Source organism: Dipodomys merriami, unplaced genomic scaffold (assembly GCF_024711535.1).
Source record: "Dipodomys merriami isolate MVZ:Mamm:240054 unplaced genomic scaffold, mDipMer1.0.p SCAF_59, whole genome shotgun sequence".
Classification (NCBI taxonomy): domain Eukaryota; kingdom Metazoa; phylum Chordata; class Mammalia; order Rodentia; family Heteromyidae; genus Dipodomys; species Dipodomys merriami.
The window spans coordinates 4,290,345-4,301,000 of NW_027206168.1; the positions used below are offsets into that span (position 1 = coordinate 4,290,345).

Genomic DNA, 10,656 nt, shown 5'->3' on the forward strand with positions numbered 1-10,656 from the left:
TCAAACCCAGGGCTTCATGCATACTAGGCAACCGCTCTAACACTAAGCCACATTCCCGTCCAAATGCAGTTTTTAAAAGAGGCAAGGATTATTTCAACTAATAGCAAACACTTCTCTTTTTTTTGTTAGTCGTGGGGTTTGAACTCTGGGCTTGGGTACTGTCCCTGTGCTCTTCAGCTCAAGGCTAGTGCTCTACCACTTGAGCCACAGCCCCACTTCCAGTTTTCTAGTGTTTTATTGGATATAAGAGTCTCACGGACTTTCCTGCCCAGGCTGGCTTTGAACCTCAATCCTCAGATCTCAGCCTCCTGAGTAGCTAAGATTACAGGAATGAGCCACTGGCACCTAGCTGGCAAACACTTTTTAAAATCTGTTACTTGGAAGTGGCGCTGTGGCTCGAGTGGTAGAGTGCTAGCCTTGAACTGAAGAGCTGAGGGACAGCGCCCAGGCCCAGAGTTCAAGCCCCATGACCAACAAAAAAAAAAAAAAGAAAGAAAGAAAATCTATTACTTATGACATAGATATGACTGACTGACTGATGAAAGGACTATTTTTTTTTGTCAGTCCTGGTGCTTAAACTCAGATTCTGAGCACTGTCCCTGAGCTTCTTTTGCTTAAGGCTAGCACTCTACCCACTTGAGCCGTAGTGCCACTTCCAGATTTTTCTGCTTATGTGGTGCTGAGGAATCGAACCCAGGGCCTCATGCATGCAAGGCAAACACTCTACCAATGAGCCACCTTCCCAGCCCAGAATTATTTTTTTTAATGACAGAAATTCTGAGAAAGTGAAGTTTGAGTTGAAATCTGTTAGAAACGCCACTGTTTGGATTTTGCAGAGGGCAAAAATGGAAAGTATGGGAAAAGATTTTCACCTTCTAAACTCTAGAAAATGAAAACTTAAAGACAGTATAGCTTTATCACTACTAATTTAGCAGAAATTTTCTTTCTCCTTCCTATCTTCCTTTCTTTCTTTTTTATTTTTATTTTTTATATTTTATTTTTTATTTATTTATTTTTTTTGGTCTAGTCATGGGGCCTGAACTCTGGGTCTAGGTGCTGTCCCTCAGCTCTTCAGCTCAAGGCTAGTGCTCTACCACTTGAGCCACAGCGCCACTTCCGGCTTTTTTCTTTTTGCTTATGTGGTGCTGAGGAATTGAACCCAGGGCCTCAAGTATGCAAGGCAAGTGCTCTACCACTGAGCCACCTTCCCAAGGCCTATCTTCCTTTCTTCCTTTCTTCCTTTCTTCCTTCCTTCCCCTTCCTTCCTTCCTTCCTTCCTTCCTTCCTTCCTTCCTTCCTTCCTTCCTTCCTTCCTTCTCATTCTTTTTGTGCTAATACTGGAGCTTGAACTCAGGGCCTGTACTCTTAGCTTTTTTACTCAAAGCTGGTGCTCTACCACTTGAACCACACTTCCACTTCCAGCTTTTGTTGATTAAGTGGATATAGGTTTATCTATGTAGGATAACTTTAAGTCTCCATCCTCACGTCTCAGACTCCTGAGTAGCGAGGATTATAGGTGTACGACACCAAGCACACTCAGGCCAGGCTAGAAATTGCTTAAATAGAAGTCACTAGTGGTTCAGAAAGAAGACAAACCAGGCTTTTCATGGGGACCACATGTCTCAGATGTCCTCAGGCAGGGGCTCCCTTTATTTATTGGAAGAACATTCTTCAGGCCTGTGAGACTTGTAACGTAGATTCCTAAGATTAAACCCAAGTGTAGCCGGGCACTGGTGACTCATGACTGTGATCCTAGCCACTCAGGAAACTGAGATCCCAAGATGGAGGTTCAAAGCCAGCCTGGGTAGAAAAACCCAAGAGTATCTTTCTCATATTAACTAGCAAAAAGCCAGAATAGAGGTGTGGCTCAAATAGTAGACCTCTAACCTTGAGCAAAGAAAAGCCCCAACTGAGAGCATAAGGTCTTGAGTTCAAGCCCCAGTACTGGCACAAAGGAAGGAAGGAAGGAAGGAAGGAAGGAAGGAAGGAGGAAAGAAAGAAAGGCAGGCAGGCAGGGTTAGGTGGGAAATAAGTAGACCTTTTCCCATTCCCAAATCAAGCGACATCAAAGCCAAGACCTAGAAGCTTTAATAGCGGAGTGGGACTCACATTGGGTGGCAGAAGCCAGCAACAGAGTCAACTGTGGCAACATAATATCCGCGCGTCGTTGAGCGCAGTGTCATCGCGGAGGCCTCTAGGCTGCTGGATTTTTGTCTGCAGGCCACACGCGCCTTTGGGGCAGGGGTCACTCCAGTCTCCAAAATCTCCCCAGCTCAGCCCAGGCCCCTCCAGCTCGGTGCCATCAGAGCAGCGGAAGCGCACGTTGTTCACCGCGGTGTTGTCCTCGAGGGCCTGGGGCTCCTCCACACGAAGTGAGAAAGCCACTAAGAAACCCCCACCGGGACACCACAGCGGCTCGCTCCACGTACCCCATCTGCAAGAGAAAGGCATCTGCGCTGACTCTGTGGGTGCCTACCACCCACACCAGCCCAGCCAGACCTTGGGATTTCCAAGCCAGCCATCCCCTCGCCCTAGGAGACCCTGGGTCCCCGCTCCCTACCTCCCAGATTGAGACTCCACAACATGTGTATCGAGCGCTAGGTTCCCCCTAGTGCAGTGCAGCCTGATCCCGTTCAGAGCTGTGTCATCGCCAAGATTGCCTTGAGGGGGCTCCACCTGGGTGGTGGGGAGAGGAGGAATTGGAGGTTACCCTCCTCCAGACAGCCACCCCAAACATCATCCCTGTTCACTCTGCATCTTCCAGGCCTGAGCTCTTACCTTGATTGAGAACCCACTGGCAAAATATCCATCTGGACACATCTCCGGCCATGCCCAGCTGCCCCAGGGATCACCATTGGTTACTTCAATGACAGATGTGTATCTACTCAGACTATCACTGTGTGCACACCTGTAGCCCATCACCCACAGCAGTAACAGCAGCTTGGGAGTACGCAGCTCCATCCTGCAATGTCTACCCACTAGACTACTTATGCTCATTTATAGTAGCTGGTCCTTATCAGACTATCCCAGCTCCACTTACGGAAGAACCTCCAGGATTAAGAGACATTCAAAACTAATCTGCTATTGGATCCCCTGCAGACTGGACTGGTGACTCCAGGAGGCAGAGGTATCAAGCATGGGGGAAGGAGAGCAGGTGGGAGCCAGCAAGATCAAATAGCCACCTGGAGTTTACTACAAGCCACAGAGGCTGCTTAGTTAGCACTTTTCTACTAAATCCTCCTAACAACAGTGAGGAGATTAGAAATATCCTTCCCATTTGTAGGCAACAGGGAGCCAGAAATGACAAGTGGTTGCCTGGTGCTAATGGCTGATGCTCAGGCTGAGATAGGAGCATCATAGTTTGAAGCCAGCCCAGGTAGGAAAGTTTGTGAGACTCATCTCCAATTAACCAGCAAAAGCAGGAGGTAGTGATGTGACTCAAATGGTGGAGTGCAACTTTCAGTGAAAAAACTAAGAGCACCCAGGCCCTGAGTTCAAGCGCCAGAACTGGCAGAGAGGAAAGGAGGGGATGGAGGGAAGGAGAAAGGATGTTAGGGGAAGAGGGGAGAGGAGGGGAAAGCAGAGAAACATTCCATTATTGGGAATAGAAACCAGGACTAGGGGATCCAATTGATAATGTGTGAATCATACATCATACTGAAGTAAGGAGGCCAGGTCTGGCTGGCGCCATATTGGCCACATGGTGGATGGTAGGGCCTGGCATCTTGTCTTTATGCTGGGGGAAGGAAACCCCCCCCCCATCACCTGTCTCCCAAGTAATGGGCATGCCCGGACCCCTGGAGGCAGGGGCAGGCACTTGGCTGATAGGTTACTGAATCTAGTGCCTGGAACTGGGAATTTCCTGAGGATCTGCCCCCTGCACCAACCTATTTAGGCCCTGACCAGCCTAGCTGCCAGGACTCTATGCCACGAGTGTCTCCATGATTGTGTCCTGTATCCTGTCTCCTCGTCTCCAGTCATTATGGAGTCCCAATTCAGCTCTCCATTGGAGCTGAGATGGCTTGTTAGTATTGTTCTTGTTATTTCTTTCCTCTTTAGCATGTTTCCTAGCTGTGTGATGTGTATTTGCATGCTGCAGGGCTTTGTAACAACTGGCAGCCTGCAGCCTGTTAACTGTATAATAAAGACTCCAATATTGTATAGTTTAAAATGTGGCTTCTGGGATAATTTTACCTTACAACAGTACTAAGGACAGGATTAGTTAGAAGCAAGGCCAGGATGAGGAGCAACTTCATAGAACTTGACTGTGCATAGAGTGAGCCTAGTACAAGAAACCAAGGACTCGGGAGCTGGGAAGGTGGCTCAGTGGTAGAGTGCTTGCCTTGCATGCATGAGGCCCTGGGTTCCATTCCTCAGTACCACATAAGCAAAAAGAAAAAAAGCCGGAAGTGGAGCTGCAGCTCAAGTGGTAGAGTGCTAGCCTTGAGCTGAAGAGCTGAGGGACAGCGCCCAGGCCGAGTTTAGGCCCCACGACCGGACCCAAAAAAAAAAGAAAAGAAAAGAAACCAAGGACTCTAGAGACTGGGGCCCTCGTCTTCTAAGAATCCAGGACAATAAATGCAACCAGAGAGACAACAACAATTCTAAGAAGCTTATGGACTGAAAGCCTCTAAGAACAGATGAGGCTGTATTTTTTCCTTTGCTTTCTAGTCTTACTTCCTTTCCCAGAATGCCTTTCCTTTCCTGACCACCAGGTGGCCTCCTAACTTACAAAATAAAACAAAACAGTTGGATTTGTTAAGCACCACCACCCCTCATTTGCCTGTGCTTCATCCACATTTCTTTGCCCCCGCCTCATCTATTTATTTAGCAACATTTTCCCCCTGGTAGATGCAATATTCTAAGAGTTTTAAGTGACCAAGAAAAACAAGGCCCCTATCTTCATTAGAGCTCACATTCCCGTTGCAGATACAGATGGAAAATTCTTCCCCAATGGACCTTGAGCTCTGTGAAGAAATTTGTATTCTGTAGGATCATACCTTTCATGGCATGCAGAAGTAGTAAATTAGGATTCAGATGGCTCATGCCTGTAATCCTAGCTACTCAGGATGAGACCTGGAAGTTGGTGGTTTGAAAGCCAGCCTAGGCAGAAAAGTCCTCAAGACTTCATCTCAAAAACAATGCCATGTAGTACAGCAATGTCTCATGCTGGTTAATATTAGCTACTTGGGAAGCTGAGATCTATCACAGTTCAAATTCAGCTCAGGCAGGAATGTCCCTGAGACCCTTATCTCCAATTAACTACCAAAAATTCAGAAGTGGCTCAAGTGATAGAATGCCAGATATTACCAACAAAAGCTCAGGAACAATTCCCAGGCCCTGAGTTCAAGCCCCAGGACATCATGATGATGATGATGATGATGTCGTGTGCCAATGGCTCATGCTATACTCCTAGCTATTCAGGAGGCTGAGATCTGAGGATGGAGATTCAAAGCCAACATGGGCAGGAAAGTTTGTGGGACTCTTACATCCCATTAATTACCAAAAAGTCACAGAATAGAGATGGGGCTCAAGTAGTAGAGCACTAGCCTTGAGCAAAGAAGCTAAGGGACAGTGCCCATGCCCTGAGTATAAGCCTGAGTACTGACACAAATAAAAAATTTAGAAGTGGGTATCCTTGGATCCCAGAGAGCTACCTCCCTTGTTAAGTTAAACTTAACAAGTAAGATTTATGGGGCAATTATGGTCAGCTTTTCCACTTATGGTGTTTTCACATACATTATCACTTAATCCTCACACAAGGTTTACAAAATACCTATTATTATCCTCAATTTACAGTGGAAGGAACCCAAGGCCAGAGTTTTGTAGGGCACCCACATTATTGATCAGCAGAGGGAGCTTACTCGGGCCTCAACCTCTCTTCCCAATATCCAGGTTGCTTCTTCCTTCAAGCTAGCCCCAGACAGGAAATGCAAAGGTGTTTCATTGCTACCTCTAAGGTCACAGAGTCAGCTTGCCGATTAAAGCCCTGCCCTGTGTCCCTACCTGTTTGCAAAAATCTGTTAAGTAGCTGGCCCTGGTGACTCATGCCTGTAATCCTAGCTACTCAGGAGGCTGAGATCTGAGGATCACAGTTCAAAGCTAGCCCAGGCAGGAAAGTTCATGAGACTCTTATCTCCAATAAACAACCAGAAAACTGGAAGTGGCGCTATGGCTCAAGTGGTAGAGCACTTGCACTGAGCTGAAGAGCTGAGGGACAGCAGTCAGGCCCAGAGTTCAAGCCCCATGACTGACAAAAACAATAACAAAAAAAAAGTTTCTAATTCCCCATGCTGTATTGTTTTCCCAGTGTGACATACAAATTCCTGCCCAGTTGCAATAGTCTCATTATACTCCTTCTCAGAATGTGATCTCCCCCCAGTTCCTGTAGTCCACATAGCACCTTCCCAACACTTCTTCGCAGAACTGACTCTACCCCCAAATTCTCAGTCCGCTGTAATATGGCCCATGTGACCCAAATGACTGCCCCTAAAATTCTGTTTAAATTCTGCCCACACCTGTCCATGGCTGCTGCCTCCATTCCTGCTTGAAGCAGCCTGGCAGGTCTGTCCTCCAATAAAGCTTTGAGTTTGGGCTGGGAAGGTGGCTCAGTGGTAGAGTGCTTGCCTAGCATGCATAAGGCCCTGGGTTTGATTCCTCAGCACCACATAAGTAGAAAAGGCCAGAAGTAGCGCTGTGGCTCAAGTGGTAGAGCACTAGCCTTGAGCTGAAGAGTGCAGGTCAAGCCCCACAACTGGGCTTGGGCGCTGTCCCTGCACTCTTCAGCTCAAGGCTAGCACTCTATCACTTGAGCTACAGCACCACTTCAGGTTTGTTGGTGGTTTATTGGAGATAAGAGTCTCAAGGACTTTCCTGTCTGGGCTGGCTTTGAACAGTGATCCTCAGATGTCAGCCTCCTGAGTAGCTAGGATTACAGGTGTGAGCCACCAGCTCACCAGCTTTACCTCTCATTTCTTTTTTTGGGTCTGGTCATGGGGCCTGAACTCTGGGCCTGGGCGCTGTCCCTCAGCTCTTCAGCTCAAGGCTAGCGCTCTACCACTTGAGCCACAGTGCCACTTCCGGCTTTTTTCTTTTTTCTTATGTGGTGCCTCAGGCATGCAAGGCAAGCGCTCTACCACTGAGCCACCTTCCCAGCCCCTGCCTCTCATTTCTTACACTACCAATCCCCCAAATCTCGGTTCCTCACCTCCCTGGAGAGCTGTCTCTGGGGCAAAGGACACAGGGGAGGGAGCATTAATTATTAACCCTTTGCACCTCAGAACACCATAAGCTCCTTTCCTCTCCTGGAGTAGAAAGGACTGCATGTGGCTCGGGGCTGGGGAGGGGGCGGTGGTCCCAGTGACAGCCATGGTGGTTCTGCTACCACACCTGTGCCTGCAACGCAGCTTCCGCCTGGTTCCTCTCACTATCTTCTCCTTGTTGCTTCTTTACCTCACTGGGCAGATTATCTGTGAGTGTTCCCTTCCCCTCACCTTCTCGGGGAAGAACCTAAGAGTCTAGGCCCTCAGAACCCAAACTCCCTTTTTTACCCCTCACCCCTCTTTTTCTGCTTCTCCTTAGGTCTCCTATTAGGCTGCAGGGCCTTGGCACAGTCCAGCATTCCAGATGGACCGCTGCTTTTCCAGGTATACGGGGCGGGGGGGGGGGGGGCGGGGAGGATGAATCTGGGAACTGCAGGTACGACTCTGAATAGTGGTAAGGAGAGTCAGACTTTCCCCCACCTCTCTCCTCTCCCTTCTGAAGCTGAGAGAAACCCCAGCTAGACATTAGGAGCTTCCCCTGTCCCCTCAGCCCCCCTAGAGCCAAGGGGGCTGTTGGTTCTGCCAGCCAGCCTAGCATGCTAGGGGCTCTTCTCTGACAACTCTGCTCTTCTGTCTAGGCCCTCAAGGTCCAGCCAGAGCTGGAAGCCCAGGTGGCCCCAAAGGGGGAAGATCCTGCGTGTCTAGGGCCTCAGGGAATGCTAGGTCGCATGGTGAGGCCCTTCCGGACCAGTCTGAACCTCCAAGAGGACGTGGAGCTGGCTCAGTACCTGGCAGGGTGGAGGGAATTTCTCAGGTGAGTTGTCTCCCTCCTCTAAGCTAGGTCTTGGGCCCCCCTTGGGATTCCACAGACCTCCTTCAAATCATCGCCCCCCATCCCATCACCAAATACACAGGTTCCTAACTCCTTTGGGTTCCATCTTCGCCTTCGCCTCCAGCGAGGCCTTCAGCAAGGTGACGGTCCTGGAGGCGCAGGTGCACGGCCCGCGCGCCCAGCACTACACGTCGCTGTCGACTATGGCAGCGTGGGAGCGGCGGGCCGGGCTCCTCGAGCCGCCCTTGGCCGGGTCCTCGGGCTCGCGAACGCTGCTCGTGCTGCACCGCGCCCTGCGATGGGCCCAGCTCTGCCTCTCCCGGGTGGCCACGGGCACGCTGGGAGACCCGGACGCCGGCGCGCAGTGCGCCGACGCCTACCGCACAGCCCTGGCCCCGCACCACCCCTGGCTCGTCCGTCACGCCGCCCGCCTGGCCTTCCTCGCCCTCCCGAGTCGCGATCGCTTGCTGGAGCTGGCGTGTCCGGGAGCCAGCGAGGCGGACGCGCGGGCGGCGCTGGCCAGGGCGGCTGGCACCCTGGAGGACGTCTACAACCGCACCCAAAGCCTGCTGGCGGGACACGACCTGCTCCTGCTGGCTTGAGGAAGCCGCGCGCCCGGGGAAGGGGGCGTCCCGGGGGGGGGCAGAATCCCCGCAGCCTGGAGCCGCGCCCCCCGGACTGTGGGGAGCTGTCCATCTGCCTGATGCCCCGCCCTCCAGTGACGACATCGCAGCTAAGACCCGCCCCCAGCCCTCACTGGCCCTGGACTGCGGGGGTCTGCCCGTATCTCTGATGTCCCGCCCTCCAGTGACGTCACCGCCGCTAAGGCCCGCCCCCAGCCAGCACTGGCCCTGGACTACGGGGAGCCGCCCGTTGCTCTGATGCCCCGCCCTCCAGTGACGTCATCGCCAAAGCCACACCCCCTTCCGCGTATCCGCCCTCCCCGGATGAGCCGAGTGGAATAAAGTGCAGGATGTTTTGTGTGATGCCGGCAGGCGCCTGCAGGAAATTAAAAAAAATGTCATCCCTGTTCCTGGCAGTGGAAAAACTCACGCTTCCTCAGGCCTGGTTGTTCCTCAGGCTGCCCAACCCTATGCTGAGTCTCTAGCCCAGACTCATCTCCTGAACTCCATCGCCAACTCTTCTCTGGACTCATCCACAAACACGCCAAACTGGACACACAACGTGGATCCTACCACCTTCCTCCTCAGATCTCAGCCTCCTGAGAATCTAGGATTACAGATGTGAGCTACTTACTGATGGCTGGCTAAAATATGCAGTATTCTTTATTGTAATTTCATATGGCTAATTTTTTCACAGAAAATAAATCTTTAAAAATACATACTAGCCGGGCGCAGGTGGCTCACGCCTGTAATCCTAGCTATTCAGGAGGTTGAGATCAGAGGATCGCGGTTCAAAGCCAGCCCGGGCAAGGAAAGTCTGTGAGACTCTTATCTTCAATAAACCACCAGAAAGCTGCAAGTGGCGCTGTAGTTCAGGTGGTAGAGCGCTCGCCTTGAGCTGAAGAGCTGAGGGACGGTGCCCAGGCCCAGAGTTCAAGCCCCGTGACCGACAAAAAAAAAAGAATACATACTACATGCTGGGAATGTGCCTTAGTGGTAGCGTTCTTGCCTAAAATACATGAAGGCCTGGGTTCCATTCCTCAGTACCCCATAAACAAAAAAGCCAGAAGTGGCACTGTTGCTCAAGTGGTAGAGTGCTATCCTTAAGCAAAAAGAAGCTCGGGAACAATGTCCAGGCACTGAGTTCAAGTCCCAGGACTGGCAAATATATATATATATACATACTATGGGGCTAGTGATAGAGTGCTCACCTAGAATGCTTCAACCCTGGGTTAGGTTCCCAGCACTGAATTTTAAAACTCTGAGGGATGAAAAATAAGATAAAATATTCAATGCTAGCTGGGTGACAGATGGCTCACACCTGTAGTCCTAGCTATTCAGGAGGCTGAGATCTGAGGATCCTGGTTCAAAGCCAGTCGGGGCAGGAAATTCCATGAGACTCATCTCTAATTAACCATTGGAAAACCAGAAGTGGTCTTGTAAGAAATGAGAAGTGAGCCAGAGTGACCAATATGAGATCAAGGCTTTATTGGGGGACAGACCTGCCAGGCTGCTCCAAGAAAAATGCTCCAGCAGCCATGGAGAGGTGTAGGCTGAATTTAAACAAAAATTTTGGGGGTAGTCACCCATGGGGGTAGCCCATGGGTCACATGGGCAGTCACATGGGTCACATTACATAGACTATGGGAATTCAGGGATAGGGTCAGTTCCAAGAAGAGGTGTTATGAAGGTTTTACATGGACTACAGAAATTGGGGGGGGGGGAGTCACATTCTGAGAAGGAGTATAACGAGACTGTTGCAACTAGGACGGGAATTTGTATGTCACACCAGTAAAACAATATAGCATTTGGGAAATAGAAAGTTAACAGATTTTTGTAAACAGGTAGAGACACAAGGCAGGGCCTCAATCAGCAAGCTGACTCTGAGACCTTAAAGCCCTGTGACTCAAAATAGTAGAGCCTTGAGAAGAAGAGCTCA

The 10,656-nt window shown here is 50.3% G+C and overlaps 2 protein-coding genes across 2 annotated transcripts; one reads left to right on the top strand and one right to left on the bottom strand.

The window, feature by feature from the left end:
* Positions 1 to 2,110: 2,110 nt before the first annotated feature.
* Vmo1 (vitelline membrane outer layer 1 homolog) lies at positions 2,111 to 6,116 on the bottom strand. The gene is made up of 3 exons (XM_070001632.1): positions 2,779 to 6,116; positions 2,561 to 2,676; positions 2,111 to 2,434 (listed from the first exon to the last, which is right to left on the bottom strand). The coding sequence occupies exons 1-3, from the start codon at positions 2,995 to 2,997 to the stop codon at positions 2,137 to 2,139; spliced, it is 633 nt and encodes a 210-aa protein (XP_069857733.1). The 5' UTR covers positions 2,998 to 6,116; the 3' UTR covers positions 2,111 to 2,136.
* Positions 6,117 to 7,285: 1,169 nt separating this feature from the next.
* Gltpd2 (glycolipid transfer protein domain containing 2) lies at positions 7,286 to 9,693 on the top strand. Its single transcript, XM_070001630.1, has 4 exons — positions 7,286 to 7,471; positions 7,582 to 7,646; positions 7,901 to 8,076; positions 8,177 to 9,693. The coding sequence occupies exons 1-4, from the start codon at positions 7,324 to 7,326 to the stop codon at positions 8,694 to 8,696; spliced, it is 909 nt and encodes a 302-aa protein (XP_069857731.1). The 5' UTR covers positions 7,286 to 7,323; the 3' UTR covers positions 8,697 to 9,693.
* Positions 9,694 to 10,656: the final 963 nt, after the last annotated feature.